Source organism: Pogona vitticeps, chromosome 4 (genome assembly GCF_051106095.1).
Source record: "Pogona vitticeps strain Pit_001003342236 chromosome 4, PviZW2.1, whole genome shotgun sequence".
NCBI classification, from domain to species: Eukaryota; Metazoa; Chordata; class Lepidosauria; order Squamata; family Agamidae; genus Pogona; species Pogona vitticeps.
In genome coordinates, this window is record NC_135786.1 from 168,848,857 (window position 1) to 168,876,420 (window position 27,564).

General features: G+C 39.2%; 1 protein-coding gene and 1 long non-coding RNA gene across 4 annotated transcripts in view; one reads left to right on the forward strand and one right to left on the reverse strand.

Moving 5' to 3' along the window:
* Positions 1–27,564, forward strand: part of LOC144589239 (uncharacterized) — a 701,357-nt gene that overhangs the window by 341,180 nt on the left and 332,613 nt on the right. The gene's annotated exons all lie outside the window — the stretch shown is intronic.
* The window catches only part of CTDP1 (CTD phosphatase subunit 1), a 74,389-nt gene that overhangs the window by 25,983 nt on the left and 20,842 nt on the right, over positions 1–27,564 (reverse strand). For 2 of the 3 annotated variants that reach the window (XM_072998718.2, XM_020781622.3), the window contains exons 6-11: positions 24,933–25,023; positions 19,136–19,302; positions 14,201–15,271; positions 13,492–13,633; positions 11,772–12,002; positions 8,679–8,838 (exon numbers count right to left, since the gene is read on the reverse strand). In XM_072998718.2, the coding sequence (XP_072854819.2) occupies positions 8,679–8,838; positions 11,772–12,002; positions 13,492–13,633; positions 14,201–15,271; positions 19,136–19,302; positions 24,933–25,023 (1,862 nt within the window). The remainder of the gene's footprint in view (positions 1–8,678; positions 8,839–11,771; positions 12,003–13,491; positions 13,634–14,200; positions 15,272–19,135; positions 19,303–24,932; positions 25,024–27,564) is intronic. The other variant, XM_020781623.3, reaches the window with a different exon arrangement.

Below are 27,564 nucleotides of genomic sequence, written 5' to 3' on the forward strand. Positions count from 1 at the left end.
AGGATAGGTCTTCCTACAGTTAGTACTCTCAGGGAAAATTCAACTGCTCTTTTTATAGATAAGCATATGCTCATACATATCTAAGAAATCACCTCCCATGACACTGAGGATATTATATACTGCATTATATATAGATCCAAATGCAAAAACGCTGAAGAACAGCAAGCACATGAAAAGCATTCAAATCTAAAGATAAGGGATTAAATGCAAATGTACTGAGAAGCATATCCTCATACACATCTGAGAAATTACCTCCCACAACACCCAAGCCAGTTACTAAGAACATGAAAGTTTTTCACGTATTTTTCTTTGGGCACTGAAGCGTGACAATACTGCAGAATTATTAAAAAGTAAAACAAACAAAAAAGATCTGTTAGAGCGTAAAGAATGTTTCTACGCCTGCTGAGACTTTTTAAGTAAACGTGGTCCTCCACTTATGTGAGACAATTTTTCTGGAGGGGAAGTCACTGAAAGCCGTGCTCCTGCTTCAGTACAGCCCAATCGCATTCCTAGAAATCAATGCCCCTTGGAAATGAAATAACATTTTCAGGAGCATGACTTTTCCCCCTACCTGACGCCACAGAATACTCCACCTCCTTAAGTCACACTATGTCATGACGTAATGGAATTCCCATGGGCATTCTGTCCCACAAACATGGTCAGGCAACTTGAGAGCAGCAAGGATTTTTTAAACCTTTCTGTTGATACTGAGTGTACAGGGATCCATTCTGTGTACATGATTTTTCTTCAGCATCTCCACAAGGAGATATTGACTACCTCCTTGCACACAATGGGAGCCCTGTTGCTTTCAACAAGATGATCTCCAGCTTGCACAACTGCAAGCCACAGATTGTGCAAGGCCATATACTGTACTGCACATTACACTCTGTGTTTCCTCAACAAGCTTTAAAATAATCTACCCATAGAATTTTACTGATGGGCTCAAGACCAATAAAAACTTCAAGTACTGTATGGCAAAAAACTTCTGAAATTGGCCCCAATGAATATGTCAACATTTGTTACTGCTTTAAGTGCTTCGAACAAAGACCGACAAAGCAGTGGTGATTCTTTTAGAACCATTAGAAAACTTGTAAAATGGAAAGACAATCCTTATCACTGCTAGTACAGTTTGCCTGTATTTGTGACCTAATTTCTTACTACAGTATTGTCATCATTTTTGTTTAATATGACAGAATATCAAATCTCCCCAGAAGCTGCTAGTAGAAGTAGCTGCTATATGAAAAAAGAAGCAATGTTGAATTCTTGCTTCCTCTAATCCCCATTGCTGAGCATTTTCAATTTTGGAAGCAAAACAGAACCACACAAAAGTTTCTGTAGAAATAGGGGGCTGCCTAGCATATAAAAATTTTGGAAATGAAATACATTTGGTAATTCAGATAAATTATAATGCACACATAAAGGCTCATGAAAGCCCTGTAAAGTTCTAGAATGCAGTGTCAGCATCTGAGCCTGTTCATTACAGGAATGAGCAGTAGGAAAGACTATATGCCAGTTTACTCATTAGATCTATCTTTGAGAATAGAAAAGACACAGAATGTTACAGTCCCATTTAAGACCACATGCACACAAAGTAAAATAGAGGGCAGGTGGAAATGACTAGGCCAAAGTAGAGGCAGGAAACTTTTTGAGACCTGGAGATCACACATGCTTACTTCTAGACACTGAAAGGTTGGACTCACTGTGGCACCTTCACCCACAATATATTATGCATTTTAAAAAACTGCTAAAGTCCCTTGCACTCTCTACTGGCTATAAGGGACAAATTCTCTTTTTTTATTGCTTCTATGCTGTTATAAATTACTTCAGATTTTCAAAATGGCACCCTTGGTGTAAAACAGCTGGGGTGGGGGACAGAAGATGGCAAAATTTACCCCGGCAAATAAGGGATTATTTAGAGTTTTTTTAAAAAAATGTGAGTGTTTGTGTGGGCCCTTGGGGGACAGGGGGAAGTTGAATTCTTGCCTACACCATTTACTCTTGTGGAACCCCCTTCCAATTCCAAAACTGTATAGACTCTTGTGTTGGGCTTTGTCTTATCCACTTTATTAGCACAAAATCAATAAATACTCCCCATATGTCTACAAATGCATCTCTGTCAGTTACCTACCTCTTAACTCTTATGTCACTTGTAAGTCTATCATTAATTGCTATATCCCAGACTTCCCTATATTATTAATAAAATATTATTAGCTGTTTTCTAGTTTCAGTTCCCAATCAATCTTGCCCCTGTAAACAGACTGAAAACTAATTCTATAGTTGTCCAATTATCTACCTCTTTGTCAAACACTGATAAAAGTGCTATTTTAGGAGATAAAAGAAAATTTAAATTGTTTATTTCATTTATTTCTTTAAAAACCAATTTCTAAAATTTCAGTATATATCTGCATCCCAACAATATATAAAAAGTATGTACCTGTTTTCTCCAAGCACTTTTTGAGTAATTGCCATCTATTTGGTTACTTCATTTGAGTTAAGTACCATCTCCCAACTAACTTATAAAAATTTTATTTTATTCTTAATGACATTGATTTCAATATTCTATTATTCTGTAAATTTTTCCAAGTACTAAAACTAGTGTCTTCTCCCATATCAAATTCCTGTAACAATTCAAGTAGGTCCTCCAGATCTTATGCTTCCGGTAGTGTATTATTAATTGTACTTGCTCCTTCACTGCCTTTGCTTTTCTAATTTCCTAATATTTAGTAATTTCCCTATATTTATTGTTTATTTTTATCCAATTCTTTGTCCAGTTTTCTAAATGAAAATTATATGAAGATACTTCATCTAGACCTAACACTTCTTTTATTTATTCTTTTTAATTTTTTCAATAAAATCCTTTATTCTAAAAAAAATTATTAATCGATTCTCAATTTGATTTTTTACTCTCCAGGAAATTCTCCAACTCAGTTACTGGATATAGTGGGAAACTGATGGAATAGCTACCTACTACTATTCCAGACTGTTAACCTAATTCTAAGAAAGGGGTTTTCTGTATCTTTATTAACATGTATGAGGAGAATAGCTATCAAATTAAAATGTAATTATTGTGTTTCCATATTCAACCAAATTAGTTTACTAGGCTGACATATGACACCTGAAATATGTCTTACTTGAGTGGCAATGCAATATAATATAACCTTAAATTAGGAAGTTCTGAACTTCTATGTTTTTGAGATTTATACCATCTCCTCTTATTAATTTTTGTCTTATCTCCATTATTAGATTTACTAATCATATTTTTACTCTTCATTATTTTGTTAAAAAGCAACTTTAGTTTAGGTACCAACATTTTCTTGAAAATGTTATAATACTCAGGTGCCAGTTCACCAGTTCCTTTTAATTGATTAATTATCTCCTCTATCTCTTCTTTTCTTATTAGCTGCTCCATTATATCTCTATCTGTTTCTTAAAGTCTACTCCCCACATTCTTTCATATATCCCTAAATTCTTTTTGAGGATGATATCCCTGCAGTGTATAATTCATGAAAGAAATCTTGGAAGACTTCTAATTTATCCTTCATCATATTGCACATTATACTTCTATCATTTTGTATCACTTCTATAAGATTCTTCACTCTTTCCACCTGTGTAGCTTTAGCCAGCATCCTTGAATTTTTGTTATTAAACTCAAAATATTATCTTCTCAGATATATTAAATTCCTCTGAAATCTTTCAATTTCCATATTCTCTAATTCTTCCCTTTTTGCTGATATTTCAACTATAATTCTGTTACCTTTCTATCATATATTTTCTTTCCAACAAATGTATTTCATCCTCAAACTTTTTGTACGTTTTTCTCCTTCTCTTTTGAAGCTGTGATTAATCAATAATCCACTTCCTCTCATCACCAGTTTCATAATGTCCCATATATTACCCATCTTTCCTTATCATTTATTTCTCATATTTCCATCATCTCTTTTTCTATTTTGCCTATTATTTTCTTTTGCTGATGAATACTAAAATCTAGTCTTTATCTGATTTTAATATCCATATTTAATGAAGCATGATTTCTTCATGTATTTATCTGACCTCAGTCTTAACTATTCTCGATATCAAATTGTTACACACACACACACACACACACACACACACACACACACACACACACACACACACACTTATTTATTTATTTATTTATTTATTTATTTATTTGATTGATTGATTGATTGATTGATTGATTTGTATCCTGCCCATCTGGTCTATGCGACCACTCTGAGCGGCTTTATAAATACATAATCTATCCTGGAGTAGCTCTTATGAATAGAGAAGAATGTGTAAACTTTTGTCTCCTTTCATCATTCCTCTTCTGAATTGCTTTTTGAAAGGTATATCTTTCCTACAAAATTGGAAAGAAATTGTTGAAATTCACATGGGATAAATTTTCAGAACAACACTATTATTCATGGATGTTTCATGAAGACACCCACTGCCTGAATGCTCAGATCTGGGATTTGCAGCTAACTTCAAACTGAATACTTCTAAAGCTCGGAGCAGGAGAAGGCATGACCTGAGAGGATGGTGGGTGGAGAGGAGGAAAAAATATACTCTCTCCTCAAATCACTTCTCCACATGGTGAATATTAAAAAAACCCTTCCCAGCCGATTGCTGCCTGAACTTCTCTTAAAGATTGAGAACAGATTACAACTATTTATTGCAGGTCATACTTTCATTTTCTCTCTCCTCCACAGGGAGACATTAAACAACAAGAATATATCCCCCTCTTAGACTGCGGCAAGAATCACAACTAAAATGAACAAGGAGACATTGTTATTTTGGTCTTTGTAAATACCAGTTGAAATTGACTTATGAAATTGTCCTCATGGTATCTCAAAAGATTATTTATTATTTTCTGCCCTTTACTCCAACTATTCCTGATCAATTTCATTTTGAAAAAATATTTGTATTGTGGCAGTCTCCTTCACTCCCAATGTTATCCAGATACACTTTTACCCAAAAAAGGTACACTTCACACACTTATTCTTGGACATCAGCCATGCAGAATGGAACCCACTGTCTCCAACTGATTGACCAGGAGGAGACTAACAAAGCTTCTGCACATTTGAACTGAGAATATTAAAAAATTGAAGAAGTGCTTCTGATTATCCATTTTAAAGCTAATGTATCTTGAAGCACAGACCAGTTTTGGTGAGTATTTATTTCACTGTTCAGGATAAACACTGCTGCTTGGGGAATTACTCATTTTCATATTACAGGATACTTGCAATTTCTCCACAGCAGTGGGAGATTTAACACTGACCTATTTAATTTTTTTAAAAATAGATTGCAAGTATTCCTTCCAATTGCCTATGAAATATCTAGCATTTTTCCAATTCTTAAAAAGAAATGAAGAATGGAGAGATGAAATTCAATAAAATATTACCCTCTGGAAGAAGCAAATTTGATATATATTTATGTACATACAAAAAGAAACTGTCTCTATTAGATAAAATGAACTGAGGGGGCAGCTTTCCTATATTATCCAAATACTGAGGTTTTACTTTTTTTGCAAGTCCGGTCTTAAGATAGAAAGGATCTCAAGGTCATCTTCTATAAGGGCATTGCACAAAGGCACACATGTGAAACTAAGGGTCTTTTCCGTCTGTTTATATTTGAGAGTCCCTGGATTTCTTGTTTGATTGTCTTCTGACTTCAAGTGATGTTGGGATGAGTTGTGAAGTGTGAACTAAAAGTGATATTCAATGTAAATGAAATAAATATGGGGAAAAGTATTGAACCGAAGTATCTAAAAGCTCAACTGTCTCTCAGTTGAACATAATAATTTCAGAATAAAACTGCAGAACAATAAATTCATGATTTCAATCTTCAGTTTCAGATCTGCTCTGTACAGTGCTGCCTCGCATTACGGCGTCAATTTGTTCCAGCGGAATCGCTGTAGAACGAAAAAGTCGTAAAGCGAAAATAAAAAAGCCATTGAAACGCATTAAAACCTGGTTAATGCGTTCCAATTGGCTAAGAACTCACTGTCCAGCGAAGATCCTCCATAGGGGCGGCCATTTTCAGGTGCCTGTGCAAGCGAAAAATGGCTCCTAAATACAGCAGGGAGCCATTTTGAGCACCCGGCGGCCATTTTGAAAACCAACGATCAGCTGTTTTGATCGTCGGGAAGCGAAAATCGGTTCCCGAAACAGGGAACCGATCGTTGCGCAGCAAAATTCCCCCATTCAAAACGTGTTTTGCGATCGCTTTTGCGATCGCAAAAACCTCGTCGTAATGCGGATTCATCGTTAAACGGAGCACCCGTCTTGTGAGGCACCACTGTACTTAGGAAGTGTAATCCTATTCAGTCATTTAGCAAGTGCATGGACACTACAGGCACTGAATGATGTCAAACAGCCCTGTCATGCTCTGTGTCAATTTCAACATGCAAGTGCAAAAGTCTAAAAATTGCGGTATCTGTGTGGCTACTTGACGTGAACCAGAACCACAACACACTTAAATATGCAACAAGTAACTTATTCAAAAAGATGAACTTCAACTTTCCAGCTAGATCCCTTGTGATACATGCCAGTTAATTCTTACATTTATTAGAAGATTTCATATGCATGTACATACCATGGCAGAAAATACTCTGGTAAACAGTAGAGATGGGAGTATTTGTATTTGTATATGAATACAAATATCCTCACTCAGCTGGAGTTAACGAGGGTCCGGCCCATCCACTCATGTGGCTGCTGCGGCCCCTCTCTTCCATCCAACTGATCTGGAGTGCCACTTGTCTAGCCACTTGGCAGCCTTGCAGGGAGACCTGTCTTCCCTCCCTCTGCCAGGAGTGGCTAGCTGACTGGGAAGAGAATGGCGCTTGGGAGTGATTGGAAGGATGAGTGGGGCTGCTGCCGGCGGACATGCGAGTGGATGGTCCCGCCCCGGTGGCCAGACCCTCGTTAATTCCAGCTGTGTGGGAATACGAATACCCCCATCTCTAGTAAACTGTATATTTAGTTAAGCTATGTGAATCAAACCACCATATGCAGAAACTTATTAGAGATGTGGATGAAAAACTCTAGTGTGTTATACCTCTGTCACGCCTTCCAGAACCATTCTATAAAACTAGAGATGGTGATGAACAAAAGCAATGAAAAAGTGTTGACTGTATTTATTTATATAGTAAATACTATTATACAAGCAAAAACAGCATACTGAATGGGCCACTATAACATTTGAATGCTAAAATTCGGGAGTATTTTAAAAAAGTAAAATACTTAAAATTCACTATGCATCCTGAATAAAATAGGATCAAAAATAGAGGCAGGAATTCTGTTGCTTAGCATAGTAAATAGGAACTACATTAGTCCATAGACCTTCATAAGTTCCACTGATTCACTCTACTGTGCCTCACTAAGCTAAGCAACAAGATTTCAGTGTGTTATGTGCTAATATAAAAATCATATTGACAAATATCCTGAATAATTCTCTCCATGCAAGACAAAAGGCACTTCAAATTCTGGCACACTTAGTTGAGTTGAATTAGAACCTATATATTAGAATCTATACAGTGGTGCCCCACAAGACGATGTTAATTCGTTCCGCGAAAATCGCAGTTCTGCGAAAACACTGTCTTGCGAAATGCGGTTCCCCACTGGAATGCACTGAAATCCATTTAATGCATTCCAATGGGGAAAAATCATCATTGTTTTGCGAAAATCGCCCATAGGATAACCATTTTGCGAAGCGCGGATCAGCTGTCAAAATCGCTGTCTTGCGAAAAATGGTCCCTAAAACACCCGTTTTGCGAGTCGCGGACCTAGCTGTCAAAATCGTCGTCTTGCGAAAAACGGTCCCCCCCCCAAAAAAACCATCTTGCAAAGCGCAGACCAAAACACTGTCCAGCAAAAATCGCCCATAGGAAACACCATTTTGTGAAGCGCTATAGCGAATAAACCGTTTTGCGAGGTAATCATCTAGTGGGGGACCACAGTATATCAATTTTTCCTAATTTCTGTCTTTAAAGGTATTACTACACAACATCTCTTAGAACAACTTTGCAGTTTAGGAAGATGTTACATGCATACTAATGTCTTTAAACATATGAAAATAATAATTTAAATACCTTTTGAGGGGAGATATTGTGAAACTATGTATCGGCATCAGTCTATATATTCTTGTACTGTCAACTGAATGGCAGTAAATATAGATGAGATATATGAGCAAATCTGGCAGATATACTCATGCATGCCCATATGATGTGTCCGTCTTACAGACAAAGAAATTTTTAAAAAGGATAATATTTCTATTTTCTCATTTCTCATGTCCCACTCACAACAGTCTTTTCAAATGCCTGACAGTTTGTGCATTGATTTTTCTCATTATTTTAGTGACATATAGATGATTAATAACTAAAGTTGGAGAGCTGACCCTGCATCAACAACAAAATTGTTCGGAATAGCCCGCCCTGCAGAGTTAAAAATTGAGAAGATGCTACTTGTTTAGAAACAGACAAAATATTTTGCTGCCCACACACAACTTCTTAGCAAAACTCATTATGATAACTCACTCTACTATTTGAAGCTAACATGTACATCTGAGAGCTCAGCCCTCAAATCTTAATATCTGACTTCTTCAATCATATTAAAATGTGTGGCATAGAAGTATATTACGTTTGATCATTTGAAGCCTTCCACATGATGAATTTAGCTCACCTCTTTGTCCATACTTTCTAAATCCTCTTTACACAATGTGTACAGTGGCATTGTCTCAGACATACTTGGCTGGCGCTTCCGAATTGATGGCCCAGGTTCTTCATTCTCACTGGCTGGCATCTCTTCTTCATCAAAAATCTGTTGATGTGGCTGAACAACTCTGAAAAAAATTAGAAACTTTATATTGCAACAGTGTTAAGACTGGAACTACTGGGGGTGTGTTAAATAGGGCACAGATTCATCCCCAAACTCTGACAAGGAAAAAAATGTATGCCATTCAACATGTTGCTTCATTTGGATTGCCCCTTCCCCTTTTGCCAATTAGAAATACAAGATGAATGATTCACCCATAACCCTCATTCCTTTGAGCACTATTTGTTCTAATGGGGACAAACATAAAGTTGAATAAATCTGGGGAAAGATCCATTTTTGGTGGATATATATCAATAGGGTGCTCAAAACAAATGTTTTCATACAATGTTATAGTGGTATGTGCAGGTACATACTACTTTCAGTGCTTTTCTTCCATATAAGCCACGTGGATACATGATTGCCTTGTGTTCCATTGAATAGTATTGGCTAAACATCAACACAGAGGCATAAAACAGAGCCTAAGACATTTTGCCTTTAAAATGGACCCACATTTTCTAGACCATCAGAAGACTGCAAAAATATATTTTGAAAAGAGTATTGAGACGAGCTTTAAATTGTGCTTTCGGTAAAAGTTGCTGAAATCTTGTTGCTTAGCTTAATAAATTACATTACAGATGTAGTGTAAGTTATTAAGCTAAGATCCACTGAATCAGTGGGGATTTGGTGAGTCAACTCTTCCATAAGACCCACTGATTCAAATGGGCTTACCTAGTTGTGATGTACTTTAATGTAATAGGTTATAACTAGAATAGGCCCAATTGAATCAATGGCATATATGGAGAAGTTGACTCATCAAGTCTCCACTGATTCAGTGGGTCTATTCTAGTGCAAATTATGCTAAGCAACAGAATTTCAGGCATTATATCACCTAAATATTCTTGAAAGTACTTTTCTTGAAACTTTAATAGAGCAAATATTTTACAGAGATATGATATGTGGATTATGTTCCTTCACTTCCCATTATAAACAAACCAGAGATCCAGTAGATGGTATGCAGAAACCTCTGCACATGCAGAAGCCACCCCTATTTTATATTGTCAGAGCAAGTCTACATGAAAAGTAGGAAACCTTCATTTATACATGTAGACAGAAGCCTACTCTCCAGATGAGATTAACCTCTGCACCCACAAAATTGTACATAAAATAAGTATTAAATACTAGTTTAACACTGAGGATTCTTTAAATCAAATTATTTCACAACATATTCTCTTAAGAATTGCTCTTATTGTCTGTATGTTTATTCAGCTTCCAGTTTCTACATAACACTGCATTCCATAAATATTTTAAGTCAATACGAAGTTGTGCTGTCCCAGCTTCCATGCATCATGGAGATACAAGCACCTAGTCAACCCTGGAAATATTTGGGGGTGGGGACAACAAGATGAAATAAAACACAATATTTAAAGTATTAAGACTTAATAATAACCAATTTAAAAATAATAACCAATTTAAAATGGAAGAATGGTATAAAGAAATGTGGGACATGGCTCTTAATGACTAACTTGTGAAACTAGGGTAAGGAAAGAAATATTAAAATGTAATTATTTCAAAGATCAATGGAATTTATTTTTGGTATCTGTATTTCAAAAACACAAAGAGTTATACCTGGAGAAGAATCAATGTATTTTTAGAGATAAATTAGGTGGTATGAAATATGATTAAAAACATAAATATTAACTAGTCCTGAGGGTGGGGGTTGTACAGGGATGATAATTGTGGTTTTGTTTAGTTTTAAGTTGATTTGTTAGTATTTTATTTGTTATCTTTTTATTGTTTGAAAATTAATAAAAAATTAATTGGTTTCTTACATTTTTAAGAGTAATTCATAGAGATAGGCACAAAATGCCCTAGCTTCCCTGCCCTGTCTCTTCTGGGTACCGCTTCTGAGTGGGCACAGACCAGAGCATTGAACTGTGTATCAACTGTACAGCTGTCAGCCAAGCTGGAACAAACAACTGCAGTGGCAGTTGGTGCCCATCACTAGTAGTATAATTTCTTTTGAATCTATACTAGAATCTGTTTAGAAAGTACTGGAACTTCTAAGTCCACCTCAACAAAACTAAGTATGAGAGAACACTTATAGGAAGATTTGTTTAGAACAACACACCAGATTCAGGGTAAATACTGAATTGGGTAATGTTATCCAGTAGTAAGAAGAATGGTTATAACTCTTGAGGAGAAAAACACCTCAAGATCAGTCATTATAAAACTGGAGTCCCCAGATATTCTTGGACTGCAATTCCCAGAAGCCTTCACCACTTGCTGTGCTGGCCAGGATTTCTGGCAGTTGCAGTGCAAGAACATCTGGGAACCCAAGTTTGAGAACCGCTGCTCTATATTACAGAATGCTGGATGTCACATCTGTATTTTTCTTCCTTCATTAGTGCTATAACTTCTCGTCTGAAGAGTTAAGTGCACTACACTACAGCTTTAGATGTACACAGTGATAACTGTGTACTTTCAAATAAAAATAGACAGATACAAATTTCAAATTCTGTAATAGCACAGCAAAATGAAGGACAAATTTGTATATATTTCTACTATAAACATAAAATACATATTCAAACGTAAATCAAAAATAGGATGTTGTATGACTACAGGTAACAAAATTAGATAGTCAGAATGAACATAGTTGATTTTTATTAAGAAGCCAACTAGGACTACTACATTACATATGTCTCTTTTAGACATGACATTTAAATACAGAATTATGTGCTGAAATAGAAAAGAAGTGTAGGAAATAAACAAAATAGATTTTTTAAAAAAAGTTAACTACTATGAAAGCTTTAATGTAATGATTAAAAGAGTTACATTTCATTTTTCCCCTGGTACCTACTGCAAGAAGAAAATATAATCTGCATTATTTCTTCATAAAACTGTCTACAGTTTTAATACCACAGAAGACATGAAAATTACTTATATGTTTCATTATTTATGTACCTGAATAAGGAATGTTCCCCATGGACCGGTAGAGAGAGAGGAGGGGATGGTGATTGAATATACAGAGACTGGTTAGAATTCTGAGATCCTTTCCTGATTAGTTTTCCAGTGTTGGGATCATAAAGTCTAACTTCAGGACCAGGTTGGCGCTCTGGATGAATGGGAGTGGGATGAAAAAGGGCAGTTTGGAAAGCACTGTGTATATCTGGAAACATGGCGGGACTGTTCTCTCTGTTAAGAGAAAATATTTACAAAGATAGATAAAACATCCAATTCTTCTCCCAATTCTTAAAATGATTTGGCATTTACAAATACATTCCTTGTGTACCAGGAGGCTGGCAGTGATCAAATAACTGGGACAAAAATTAATGCAATAATGGTGGAAACTCCATGTTAATCCAACAGGGCAGTAGTTAGAGCCCACTAGAAGATCTCAGTGGCTCACCTCACTGTAATGGGACTTGGAGGCACTGTCTTGCAGTATTCCAGTCTTTTCCAGTGGGGTGAACTCAAAAGTCGGTGTTTGAGGACTCATGTTCAATATCCTGGTCTTTGGCATTCCTCAGGATTCTGTTCTGTTCTCCATGCTATTTATCATTAAAGTTATGCCAGTTCCTGTTTTACTAGGCACAGTGACACAGATCTTAGTTATGACCCATTTAGACTACTGTAACACGCTGTACATGGGGCTACCGCTAAATATGGTTCAAAAGCCTCAGTTGCTTCAAAATGCTACAGACTAATGACTGGAGCTGGTTACAAGGATCATGTAGCTCCTTTGTTGCAAGAACATAACTAGCTGCAAGTCTACTTCCAGGCACAGTAATGAGCTATAAAGCCCTATATAGCTCGGATGCAAGCTATCTGAAGGACAGTATTCCGCCATATAATCCTCTCCTGGTCTCCGAAATCATCTTCTCGCAGCCCTATTGCCATTGCAGACACATTTGGAAAGGATATGAGAGGGGGAATTTTTGGTGGCTGCTCGCAGTCTATAGAATTACCTCATACACTCCTCACTGTCCCTCCACTGGTAGGTGAAATCTTCCTTTTAAAACTGATTTGTGAATGCCCTGGCAGGACTGGCGTTTCTAGTGGTAGATGCGGCATACTGAACTTTTATCATGTGTTCAAAATTCATTTTAATTTAAATATTATTTTAGGTTTAATTGTATTTTAACACTGATATTGCCATTTATTGTGATTTTTAAGTATATGTACACTTTTGATCTGTTTGTATGCTGCCTTAGGTCTATTCACTGGGAGAAAGGCAGTACAGTGTGTGTGTGTGTGTGTGTGTGTGTGTGTGTGTGTGTGTGTGTGTGTGTGTGTGTGTGTGTGTGTGTGTGTGTGTGTGTGTGTGTGTGTGTGTGTGTGTGTGTGTGTGTGTGTGTGTGTGTGTGTGTGTGTGTGTGTATATATATATATTAAAAAATATATATATATTAAAAAATAAACAAATAAACAAATAAAGTTAAGCTAAAGAATGAACAAGTTAACCCTATGCAAATGAAGGCTGGCTACTACCAAATCATTATTTTTTAGTTGTCGTGGGGTTTTCGGGTTCTTTGGCCATGTTGTTCCTCTGAAGATGCCGGCCACAGAGACTGGCGAAACGTCAGGAAGAACAACCTTCAGAACAGGGCCAAAGAGCCCGAAAAACCCACAACAACCATCAGATCCCGGCTGTGAAAGCCTTTGAGAATACCTTCTTTTTTACCTTTGTGTTTTGAGGTAATTATCCTTCAAAGGAAACAGCTGTTCTTCTACTTTCTCCCAACGCTCCAAGCAGCTCCATAACCAGTCTGGATTTACAATATGAAGATTTTTACAGTTCTGGGCTTGCCGAACTTTTTCTGTGCCTATAAAAATAACCAAATATAACTGTTTTACACCTTTTATGTATATGGGACAATTTTTATTTGGAGGTGTTGCACTGTCCCACCAATTTCAGTAAGGCACAAGAACACACTTACTCAAAACACATTTCAATTCAACACATATATTCCTAAAAGTTTCTGTGCTATAAGAAGTCCTATTTAAAAGGACTAAGCAAGCCTTTAATGAGGCAATGCTCCAAAGCTGAAACTCAACTACATCAAGGATTTTACAAATCAAACTCCAGTTTCAAAGCTGGCATAAGTCTTCAGTGGTTTCAGAAGCATATAGCATGATTACTCTGCTGAAGGACACAGCTGTTCAGATAAACTGCATATAAATTTCTAGATATCGACTAAAGGGAACAATACAACTCAGGCTAAAAGAGGAATACCTCCCAAAATGGGCCTATGACGTAATCTATACTATCAGTGAATAATGTTCACTCAAAATATTAATATACAAAATATCTGAACAGAAGTTCTGGCGGTTTACTGCAATGCTGGAAGATTTGATTCTTATGGTTTGGCTCGATTGTGTATTACACTTACCTGCTCTTGCTGCAATAAGGTGAGTTGGCCTATTGGGATCATCTTCATTTAATACTAGACTTTTTGTAACCTTAGCTCCAAGAGCAGTAGCATGATAATACTCTCGTGTTTTTTCTATAGGGAAATTTGTGGGATGTAGCCCACTAAATAATATGGTAACACCTGGCAATATTTTTCGTTTAAGTTCTGGCACTATTTTTCTTATATCAGGGACCTCATCGATTTCTTTTCTGACATATTTATCATATTTTGAATAATAATCTGTGTGCACCCGAACAAGAATCTCTTCAAGATATATCAAATGGTCATCTTGGTCTGTATCATCATCTTCCTCTTCTTCCATGCTTTGATCTAAAGATTCTCCCACAGTTATACCAGACTGTTCACTATTCTGAGATTCTGTCTCAGCCTCCTTCTTGTCAATACACCCATTTCCAAGACTGCAAAGGCTATCTTGCTCACTCTCCTCATGTACATCCAGATCAAATGTTTTGGGGTGGGGATTGATGCTAGGTGAGGTTACCAAGTCTTCAGAATGGTTTGGCTGTCCATCTTTTTCTAAGTTAGAATCAGTTCCCAAGAGAAGCATTGTGCTGTCTTCCTGTATGGACTGCCCTGATTTTCTCCAGCTTCTTTTCCCTTCATATTCACTATCTGAAGCAGAAGAGGAGGAGGATTTCTTAGCATCCAGCCCACTGTCACTTTCACTATCACTAGACAATTCAAAGTCCAAAGAATTGGTTGTCTTGTTCTGAACCTGCTGTTTGCTTGTAACTCTCTGATTATCATGGTCTGAAGATGGATGAGGTTCTTTGGCACTTGTCAGTTCATTTGTACTAGAAGCATCTATTATGTGATCAGCACTACTTAAGGAGTTTTTAAATTTATCATCAGAATTCAAATCCCAGGATGAGGTGTCACCGCTGATAGAGTTACTCCCATTTACTTCCTTTGTGGATTTCCTAATACCATTGCTTTGTTCTTCTACATTTCCAATATTCTTCATGCCTTCAGAGTCTCTTGTTACTACTGCTGGATCAGATGCTCCAGTTAATTTTGATGAATCGTTTGCTAAATTAAAAGATGTGCAAAAATTATCAGTATCTGAACTCAGTTAAAACAGAGAAGCAACACAATATTCTTTATTTCTTGAAAGTCAAATACACTGAACCCAACTACATTTATTCTTGTGTCAAAAGCCTGGGATGAAGTTTAAGATGACTAAGGACTTTCTCATAGTTCTGCTGCAACAGATTAATATATTGGCTACCTCTCTGAAAACTGCATTGACCAAAACCAATGTTCCCTATAAGATGCGTGTGCACACTCACCCAGAGCTCCATTGGGGCTGCGCACAGGCAGCCAACATCCAGTTTATTTACTTCCCATTTCAAATGAAGCCCACCCCGTCTCTGGGTGCATAGTGGGACAGAAAATTATAGAGAACATTGATCAAAACCATTTCCTCTTCCATTTAATAATTTTTTAAAACGATAAGAGTCAGCTTGTAACATGCATTTCAAGGAAAGACATTTTTAAAAGTGTGCTGCTTAAATACTGCCCCATAGTGCTTACAGCACTTCCTTGGCAGTTTACAAATTAATTGTGAAGGCTACACATTGCCCACCCCTCACAAGTTGGGTACTCATTTTACTGACCTCAGAAAGATGGAAGGCTAAGTAAACCTTGAGCTAGCTACCTGGGATTGACCCTAGGTCATGAGCCGAGCTGGGCTGCAGTACAGCAGTTTTAACTACTGTGCCACAAGGCTTCTCTTAAGTTGCTTAAAATTCAACAAATATAGCAGGGAGATTTAACTATTTCAGAGGATAAAAATGAAGAATATATTTTGTCATTCTGGATTGAAAGTTAGAAATACATCAGCCAGTATTATTTATTTATTTCTTAGATGCAAATTACTACTCAGAAATTTTACATAAAAGCAATCAACAGATAAACTCAGATGCAACAAGACACATGCTTCCAAGTACAGGGCAGCGCACAGCATAAAAATCAGGCAGGGTTGTATTGGAAGGATTCTCTGAAAAGCAACATCTTAAGAAACCTTTTCAATGTTACAAGGGAAGGAGCTAAGGCAGCTCCACTGAGAGCTGATTCTAGAGTGTTGATGCCACAGCAAGGAAGGCCCAGCTCCTTGTAGTTGTTTCCCTGGCTTCCTTCAGAGTAGTTACCCAGTGGAGCATTGCTTGGGAGGATCTGGTGGAGCAGGTAGATGGAGCATTGCTTGGGAGAAGGTGGTCTGACAAGTACTGTGGTCCCAAACTGTGAAGTGTTTTATATGTGAGCATCAAAACCTTGCACCTGACCAGAGACACAACAAATAACCAGTGCAGACAAGCCAGAACTAGGGAGATGTGATCAAACTTGCTCACACTGGCCAACAGTTTGGCTGTCACATTCTGGATCTGCTGTAGTCTCCGAGTTAGTCTCATGGGAAACTCCCACACAGAGAGCATTGCAGTAGTAAATCCAGGAGATGACCAATGCCTGTACCAATATCCTGAGGGCTCTAGGTAAGGGTGGGGTTGGGCTATGAGCCTCAGCTGGTTAAAGGCAGCTCTACACATGGCTGCAATCTGGGAATGCCAAGACAGAGACAGGTCCAGAAACATACCCAGGTTATTCATTTGATCCCTAAATGGGAGGACAATGCCATCCAGTCTAGGGGTAATGCCATCCAGAAACAAAATATCCACATTTTCCAGGTTCGTACTGAGCCTCTTGGCCCTGGTTTACTCCAAAACCAAAGCCAGGCAACACTGAATGGTCTGGAAGGCATCTACTGCAGAGGTGGTGAAGGAGAGACAGAGTTACATGTCATCAATGCACTGATGATGGCTAACTCCAAATCTCCTGATGAGCTTCCTCTGCAGCTTTACATAAATGCTGAATAGCACTGAGGAAACTGAAGATCTATGGGCACCCCACAAATGAGGGTCCAGGGGGTCAACAATTCATCCCCAAGCTGAACTCTCTGGATACAGCCCTTGAGGAAGGATCACAAACAGCTCAATGCCAGTCCCTTGACCTCCACCTCTGAGAGCCTGTCCAGGAGGATACCATGGCTGACTGTGTCAAAAGCTACTGAGAGATTCAGGAGTACCAAAAGAGTAGAGCCTCCTGTTGGCCTCCCTTAAAAGGCCATTTTGCAGCACGACCAGTGCCATCTCAGTACCTGACCATGGCCTGCATCCAGACTGGAATGGAACAAGGCAATTCTCCTCTCCCAGGCAAGTCTGGAGCTGCCCTGCCACCACTTGCTCGATCACCCTACCCATAAAGAGTATCTTGGCAATCAGTCTAAAATTGCTGCTGCCAAGTGAGGTTATTTTATGATGGGTCAGATGGTGGTTTCCTTTACCTGTGAGAGAAGGATTCCTTAGAAACGAGTTCACAATATTCACAACCTAGTCAATCATAATCCAGTTGGCAGCTCTTATAACCCATGCAGGGCAAGTGTTGAGCAAAGAGACAGTGGGCCTGCAGCTAACCAGTGTCTTGTAAACTTCCTCCAGTGTTTCAGGGTCAAATGGAATCAAACTGTTAGTACAGTCGAGATCAGATCAGATGGTCTTGATTTTAGACTTTTAAAAGGTTGCAGATTGATCACTGGTGAAATCACCAGGACAAGGCCATTGCTGACCAGGGTTTGGTGAGATTGTGAACCACACTGAAGAGCTGTGCTTGAACAGTATTCTGTTCATGCCAGCATAACATTATGCATACCATTATGACCGGCAACAAGGAATAGAGCTAGGGAACTGAGCAATCAAACATGCAGCTCTGGCACAACCAAGTGCACAATGTGCTGGTAAGACTGCTTTGGGGATAGCACTTCTGCCTTAGAGCTAGCAAAGCAACCACATAATCTATTTTGAGTTGCATGCTCATAGTTGTGCAATAGGATTTTGGTCACTAATTAATTCTTAGATTGGATGTTATTTCCAGTAATGAGAAGGGAAACTTGGGAAACTCTTATGCATCCAAAATTATTGGTGCCAGCAACATACCAAAACTGGTATTGTGGAATCACAGTAGAATCATCTCCTGTCTTCCACTGTAGTCCTCTATTCCCTCAGTTCCTACACAGTAATAACCTTGCAAACTAGAAATTATTTTTGTCATATCCATTACTTGTTCATTTCATCATCTCCCTTAGAAAACAACTAATTCAATAATACAGATACAAACCTACAATACTGAGGGCACTGGGGGCCTTCTGTCTTTCAGTATGATTGCATAGTGTGTGTATGAGGGACAGTATTGATTGACTGACAGTATCAAATTCCATATGAGTATTTTCAGGTAATGTGGGAGCACTGTCAGTGAGTTTCATCCTGTCTACTGTCATGAAAGTTTCTAAAAGCTTTGTGGCTGCTACAACTGCTATGTTTAGCTCATTTTCTATTTGATGGTTCTGTAATTTTTTTCTACTTAGCTGATGGAGCAAGCACAAAATCCTAACTACTTAACTGGCATAAATTCTGGTGCAAGGTTGAACATTTTAATTAGGTAATGGCAAGAGACCGTAAGCCTTGTGTGGCTTGTCTGTCTTTTGTTCTTCAGGTCCCAAAACTTGCCTTGTTAATTTATATTTCACACATACATTTTATATAGAGAGAGAATGCCTGAAATTTAACAGTCTCAATGTTTGAACAACAGGAATCACAGTTCAGTATATTGCTTTCCACATGAAATGAAAAAGCCACATTATGTAATTTTAATGGATCTAACATCAACTTGACATGACCAGAACATCTATCTTAATATCACAGGTATAGTCTAAACCTAATTTTGTATTGACACTGCATCTATTCCCTCTTACCAGCAAAAAAATATTGTTATGTTACGTGAAAGATACTCTTACAAATGAATTGAACATGTACAAACATATGTGTATATAATTTCAGTTACCTTTCTTTCTCATTAGGGCTTCTCTTGATCCAGGTGGTGCGTTAATGTCTCCTGTACCCTGAAAATATACATACTTCTTCACAGTTATTAAATTAGGTGCACATTTCCAGACATCCTCTCTGTCGTCAATAATACAAACCATGGAATCTCCACAAGGAAACAAGTTTCTGGAATAGAAAAGAGAATTCATAAAATGGATAACTAAGTAAACAGATTACAATTAAGGTGAGCCAACTTGATAGAAATATAGAAACAGTAAATAATAAAAAATTCACTTTATTATTGTCCTTCACAATATGAGGTAGTTTTTTTGAGGAAACATTCACCTGTATCTTCATACTAATTAATAGTGATCAGTTTTATTCAAAACTTTCAGAAACTGATAGAAAAAGCTAAGAATAAACAATTGAGAAGCAAAAGAAAAAAGAAAAATAGCACCTATGATTATATAAACTAGAAGTGCACATACGATAACATATACACCAAGAACATTCTTAATCAAATATATAAAATATAAAAATATATAAAATTTTCCATGCTCATTTAAATCTGCTGTAAGTCTGTCTTATCAAATCTTCCATCCTCTACCTAATCGCTGTACTCAGCAATAAGCGAAAGATATCTGGAGACTGCATACACACAGCAGCCCATGAAGGGCCACACTACCAGTTGATAGCCCACAATTTTTGGACTAAAAAAATTAACCACATATACTACAGTGGTGCCTCGCTTAACGGCAATAATTCATTCCAGGAAAATCGCTGTTAAGCGACAACATCGTAATGCGTAAAAAAAACCCCATAGAAACGCATTGAAACCCCTTCAATGCGTTCCAATGGGGTCAAAACTCACCATCCAGCGAAGATCCTCCATAGGGCAGCCATTTTTGCTGCCTGTCTTGCGAGGAATCTGAGATATATACTTTAATAGTGAAGCGCGCAAGTCCAAGATTAAAGAGCTGCAGAATGAAGGTAAGTATGGTTGTGAGGGATGTTGGGATCGAGGTAAGTCCTTTAGATTGAGTAAATTTAACGAAAGATGTCCACTTGTTCTGGTATAGGCGAGATGTAGACAGTTTCCGAGCCTGATCTAAGATTGCGAGGAATTCGGGGTTATCCTCCACGCCGTGAGGTGTAGTGATCGAACATCCGGATGGAGAACGGCTCCACCGTTCCGGGAGAGGAGTGAGGGTACCGAAGGTAGGTAAAACATCTCTTCCATTATCTCCTTCAGGTGGATGAACCATGGTTGTCGCAGCCACCATGGGGCGATAAGTATTGCATCTGTTCGGTATTGAATAATCTTGGCTATTGTTTTGAGCAGTATAGGCATTGGAGGGAAAAGGTAAGAGAGTTCTCCGGACCATGGTACCATGAATGCATCTCCAAGTGACATCGTGTCCATGCCTGCTCTCGAGCAATACTTGGGGTACTTGGTGTTGAAATGGGATGCAAAGAGATCTATTGTAGGTTGGCCCCACCTGAGACAGATGTCATGGAAGACTGTCTCGTTGAGGGATCATTCGTGCATCCTGGTGGGGAGCCTGCTGCGGCGGTCCGCCAGGTACTTGTCCTCTGAAGGAATATGGATTGCTTGAGGGAAAATATGGTGGCTGCGGCACCATTCCCAAAACTTTATGGCTATGCGAAGGAGGGGCAGGGATCGAGTTCCTCCTTGTCTGTTTATATAATGCATAGCCGTGGTGTTGTGGGTCCTGAGCTGTACTGCTCTTCCCTCAATACGTGGAAGAAAGGTTTGAAATGCCTTCATGATGGCCAGCATTTCTAGCTGATTTATGTGGAGCATTCTTTCTGTCTTTGTCCATAGGCTGTGAATCTGGAGTTCCTGGCAATGAGCTACCCATCCCGAGGGGCTGGCATCTGTCATTACTTGTATTGACAGGTAAGGTGGTTGGAATGGTCTCCCCATTGAGAGATTGTGGGCGGATGTCCACCAGCTGAGGTGGTCTGCCACATTTGGTGGTACCCTCAACTTTAGCAGACTGTCCACTGAGGGGTTGAATTGGGAGCGGAACCAGGCTTGAAGAGTTCAGAGTTTTAGTCTGCTGTGGGGGACAACTGATGTCGTGAAAGCCATAAGACTTGAGTAGATGTTGAACATCGAGAGCAGTCACTATCTTGAAGGGCTGAAATTGCTGTATTGCCTTTTGGATCTTTGAGATTCTTTGGGGTGGTAGAAATGCCCTTGCTTGTATGGCATTAAGTTGCGCCCCTATGTAGTTGACTAGTTGTGACGGCTCCAGGTGGGATATTTCTCCATTTATTTTCAAGCCTGATTTGTTTAAGGCATCGAGTGTGGTTTTCGTGGCCACAATGGCGTCGTGGTAGGATCTGGCAACTAGAAGCCAGTCGTCGATATAGGGGCAGAGCTTTATTCCTTTGGTACAGAGGTAAGCGATCTCGGGAGCCATACACTTTGTGAATGTCCTGGGGCTGTAGAAAGCCCGAAGGGGAGGGCAGCAAACTGGTATGTTGTGTGTTGGAATTGAAACTTGAGAAAGTGTTGATGAGACGGATGGATTGATATGTGAAAGTTGGTGTCCTTGAGGTCAATGGTGAAAAACCAGCTCCTCTAGGATAGAAGAGGGAGAATGGAGTGAAGTGTTAACATACGGAATTTTCTGTAGCGTATGTATTCGTTAAGGTCTCTAAGGTCCATAATGGGTCTAATACCCCCATCCTTCTTAGGGACTGCAAAACAGCGAGAGAAAAAGCCTTTGCTGTAGCGAACAGCCCTGACCCCACCTGTCCGTCACTGCGGAACCTTGACGCAGGAGCCACTGAGTGAATGGAAGTCGGAGCCAAGGGGGAGTGAAGGAGAATAAAAAGGGTGGTGGATGGAGTCTGGGAGAGAGAGACTGTGTGTGGCTTAAAAAGTGAGAGAAGAGTGAGTCAGAGGACTGTAAGAGGGCAGATTAAAGTAGAGAGTTAAGAGATTTTTGTAATAATATCCAAACTGATTCAATTGGAAGCGATTTGCAACCTGTGATTTACCCCACAAATATTTACTGATTATCAACTTCTGTGTTTAAATAAAGGATGCATGTTTTTAACACGTGTCTCAATACTCAATTGATATTAAATTATTAATATCTGGTGGCAGCGAAGAAGAAAGAAGAGCAAGACCCTCGTGAAGGCCTGGGGGGATGGGATGGGACTCTGACTATAGCCCCTTTTCGAAGGAGAGATGGTATTTCCTCCTGTAGAAGGAATGAAAAAGGAGTGGCCTTAATGAAGTTTGGTGAAGGGATTTGCGAAAATTCTATCAGGTAGCCTTTCTCAATGATAGCCAAAACCCACTTATCAATAGTAATCCTCCGCCATTCTGGGAGGAATGGGAAAAGCCTCGTGGGGTTACAGGGGTAATCAGGTGCATTGCTTACCCCTGCGTTGCTGTTTACAAAAAAGCTGTTTGGAGCCAGAATAGGATTGCTGCTTGAATTGCAGGGGGTTGGTTTGTGGTGGCTGGTAAGCCCGTTCACGCTGTTGCTGCTTGTTGTACTGAAAGGGCTGGTATGGAGGCGCTTGTTGGTAGAATGGCTTCTTGTAAGAGGGTTTCTGGTATTTATACGGTTGGTACGGTATGTACGACTTAGCCATCTTCCTCATCTTAAGGATGTTTTCCATTACCTCGTCAGTCTTGGAATTAAACAGCCCTGCAGCATCGAAAGGGAGGTCTTCAATCTTCGTCTTGGTATCATCCAGCATATTAGCCACCATGAGCCAAGCATGCCGTCCAACTGCTATTGAGGTCAGTATGGCTTTGGAAGCAGTGCCAGCAGTGTGTTTCGCTGCTACCCTTTGTTGTTTGGCAAGGGTGTTAGCTTCTGTGTAAATATTGAAAGCCTCAGTCTTTGATGGATCTGGCAGGACTTGTAGTGTGGGGAGAAATTTATCCCACAAGTGTTTCTGATAGGCGCCCACTGCAGCCTGGTAATTCGAAATTCTAATCATTCGTGCTGCAATAAAGCTTCTTTCAGAGAGTCAATTTTCCGTCCTTCCCTATTCACAGGTGTTGTGGAGGACCTGCTACGGGATTTATATTGGGTGGCCTCAACCACAATGGAGTTAGGCATTGAGTGTTTGACTAAAAAGTCCGAATCCGACCCATGCCTTTTGTAATGGTGCTCAGTTTTTCGTGGGATTTGTAGAGTTCAGTATCAGGGCCATGGGGGCCAGAGTAAAGCATAGTAGCCTGTACTGCAGAATGGCTCCTAGAACGTTTAGATCGTTTGGTAGGTATGGTAGGTTCAGGTACTATTCCCCTCTTTCGGGATGGATCATATCGGTGCATAGGAGTATTCCTTGGGTTTCCAGGAGAGGAGCTGTGGAAGAATACCAGGGCGGTGGAGGGTAGGTCGGACCTCTGAAATCCTCCTGATAGGCATATCCATGGTATGGAAGTGGATGGCATCTATCGAAATACGGGTGACCATATTGTGGTGGACCCTCTGGGTAGTAGTACTGCTGCTTGAGTCTGTAATGTTGGTATGGAGAGGCATGTTTGCGCTTCTCTGTTCTCTTTTTAGGAGTGCATACAGCGGACTTCTGTTCAGATTCAGACTCGGTATCTGCCCGCCCTGAAGATCGAAGGCTAAGAGGGGCTATGGCCGGGCTGGAAAGTGTGTCAGCCGCAAATTGGCCTGAACTTGAAGACATGCTTAGAATTTCATGAGATGTTTGGGCTGGAGGAATGGTACGATCCTCTCTGTCCAAAAGCCCAATGGCTTCCCTTGAAGAATCATCCACCAATATAGAATCCATGGGAAGAGGTCTGGTATTTGATGTGGTAGTCTTCTTTTGCTTCTTAACTTTTTCTTTGTCCTTCTTTTTTGTAGGATCATCGGACTGCGCTTGAGCCTTAGTTGAGACTGGTTTAGGCCTCTTGTGAGAGTTCTTGGATTTGGTAAGTGAAGAGGTCGTGCTGGATAAAGGCTGCTTGACTGGGCTAGGAGCTGTTTTAGTAGCCTCCAGGCGAGGAGGATTAGATGAAGGGATGGATGGTACCTCCATATTAGGGTTCAGAGTCTTTTCATAGAGAAATGATTGTAATCGCTGATTAATAGCCTGTTTAGAAAGGCTGCTGCATGAGATACACAAATAGTTTTGGTGGCATTCCCTGAGACAAAACAAACACTGATTGTGTTCGTCCGTTAGCGGGATCTTTCTTGAGCAAATGGAACATGTCTTGAAGCCCCGAGGGGCCATAAAACAAGGGGGAAAAGGGAGAAAAATAAAAGGGGGAATCCGTGGGGGAGAGGAAAGGCGGGAAGAGGAATAGAATATTGAAAAAGAGGAAAATAAGCTAAAGGTTCTATCTCTTTGAGTAAAAAGAAAAAATAGATTGAAAAAAGATAAATAGCTAAGATGCTAGGATTTACTTTCCTTGCTCGCTCTGTCATTCCAAACGTCTTACCCGAATGGCAGAAAAAAGGGAACTGAAAGGAAGGTTGAGGAGGCGGAGCTAGCGCTCTGGGCGGAACTAAATTGTTTCTTTTTTCCCAAGCTCTAGAATGTTCCGAACGTCCTGCACAGGCACAGAACAAACCCATTTGTGTGCATTCATAGAAGCCACTACGAAGGAAACTGCTCTTGCTATCAATTTGTGTTCAACTTAGAGGTAGGTTATAATCTCCATTTCTTTACATTATAATGTCACTGGGATGACATATGACTTCATGCAAAGCCAGGGCTGGTAGGTTGGGAAGACAGTCCATTTCAACAGCATGCCCTCCAAGTGTCCCACAGATAAATAATATTATAGTCCCTATACATACCTAAGGTTCCCAGTTTTTGAACATGGATCAATACATTCATCCCTTGACAATATTCGATGAGAAAAGAGCTTCTTTTCAGAATCCAAGAATGCTTTTAAAGAAGGAAAAAATCTGAAATTAATATATTTTCAGTAATAAATTAATTTTCCCTAAGAAGCCTCAATATTCTTCACCATTCTCCTTGTAATGCTAGAAGACTAGCCCTTTTAAACAAATATATTTTAATCTAAATTTTTGTACATACATATATTAAATATTAGTGAGACCCTAATATACCTAGTAGAGATGGGGACCAAGTACTTTGTGCCTCTTTGTCCTAAGTTGTCTGTGTGGCAGCCCAGCTGCCGTACATTCCTTGTCCCTACCCCGCTAGCCAACACCTCTACTCACCAGTCATCATGTGTTGCTCCTTCACTCTCCATTGAGCGATCTTCCAGTCTGGGCAAGAGCCTGGAATTCCCTTCTCCACCTCTTCCAACAGCTAGCCACTCAAAGGCAGTGCTGTAGGAATCCCTGCCCCATGTCTTTGTCTGAGTGAGCAGCTGCTGGAGGAGGCAGAGAAAGAAGTCTGGGCTTCTGCCCAGACTGGAAGATCATACAATGGGGAGGGAAAGAGCAACATATGCCAGCTCGTGAGTGAAGGTGTCAGTGAGGGGGGCTGGGGCAGGGAATGACTTATGATGAAGGGGCACAAGTACTTTGTGCCCATCTCTAATAACTATCAATTGCATGAGCATTATAGAATGTTAATTCAGGAACAATGTAACTAAAGACATTGAGAAATTTATAATAAATGCTGCCCAACATAACTTGCAACGTAACTACATAGGCACATGCTATTTTGTGGAATGAAAACAAAAGCTTACATTTATGACCTAAAAACTGATCACAGGAATAGATACCCAAAATCTTAATATTGGATGATCCACAATGTCTGCTTATAAAACATCACAACAGGTTAAAAATGGGTTCTTCCTTTTGTTACCAGAATGGTTCTGGTCAGTTCCTCTGTTCAAGAAAAATCCTTGTCTTTCACCATCCAACTGTTTATGGTTGTTTGGCATGCACATATGGCTCTGAATTTTCGGGGGCTGGGGAAGCTATTATAGGGAAGGATGTGGAGGTCTGATTCTACTAGCCTCATTCTACATACATACATATATCCCAAGCACTGTGTTTTGTAATGTCCATGGTATGCCCCATCTTAACTACTCAGGCTTTCCTTGCAAGTCTCAGAATGGAACCACTTCCTTTGTTTATTCAACACTATGCCTTGGGACTGCAGTTAGCTAAAGCACTGAAAACTGTGCTATGATACTTAAGCAAAATGGGCAAGTTAAGAAACACAAGTTCTTGCAGTTGCAGGTTTTAAGTTAAACGTGTAAGATTTCTAAATATACACTTCTAGACTTACCTTAAAATAACTGTTTTTAAAAACAGCAACCTTTGTCAATTGCCCTGAGAAAACTCTACAATCTCTTTTCATATTACTTAATGTGGTAGTTTTATTTATTATACAAGCAAATCATAGCTTTGTTGGGAAATATGGCATTTTAGCAGCTTTTTGGATTTGCTGCTTATCTAGTATTGCAAAAATTGAAGGACTATCAAATATCCAGCAGACCAGAATTCACATAGTAAACTATAGCTTTGTTGGTTGTTAAAAGGCTTTGTTATATATCTGCAGTAAAGTTGCTTTCTGAACAAATGGCAACAATATTTCTCATACCTGTTTGAAAAGGTGACATGTAAGGCACTGTGCCAATTTTAAATATGACTGGTGAGTCAGAGAACGATGTAATGCACTTGGAAATATCCCTAAATTAAGGAGTGACTGCACAGCAATTTCTAGACATTGCTTAATGGACCTTACTGATACAGCTCCTGATATTACTGATCCTTTATCAAGATTGATACAAGTAGGCCAAAACTGTGTCTTACAAGAATAACTTAAAACCCATGAAAGCAAGAAAATCTCAGAGTTAAGGACAGAACTTCAACCTTAACTCACCCGACTATGCTTAAGAATTTCAGCAAATTCATGTAGGATGATCCCTGTTGTGAGACCCTTGCAGTACCTAGGCATAATGAATTGAAAGAATTAGCTAGAGAAAACCACCACCAAGCAAATGTAGAAAGGTGCATATGTTTACTAAAGTGGGATCAGTCACTTAATATGGAAAAGCTGGATTAAAAAAAAACCTTTACTGTAACAAAAAGGTCTACTATTCTTTCTTAATTCACTATACATTCACAATATCAAATATTTTTGCCAGCTAGATTAGCCAGTGAATTCTCAGGATGGACTTATCCTGAATGATAATAGCTGACAGAAGGGAATTTAGAAGGGAGGATGTGGATTAGGGCTCTGGAAGTCGCAATGGTTTGAATCCCATGAAGAAAACCAGGCAAAAGTCTTCTATCAAAGGCTGGTTCCCTCTTGCTGGATTTTGATCATCAGGTGTTGGCTAAGGCCAGTCTACTTTAGGTATTCAATGCAGCATCTTTACTATTTAGCTTTTGTAATGCTCAGGATAACATGTTGTTGTGGTGATGCCAATGCAGCTATGGCATGCCAAGGAAAGATGCTTGATGGGGGAGCACATATTTATTCCAGCTCTTGGTTTCTGCA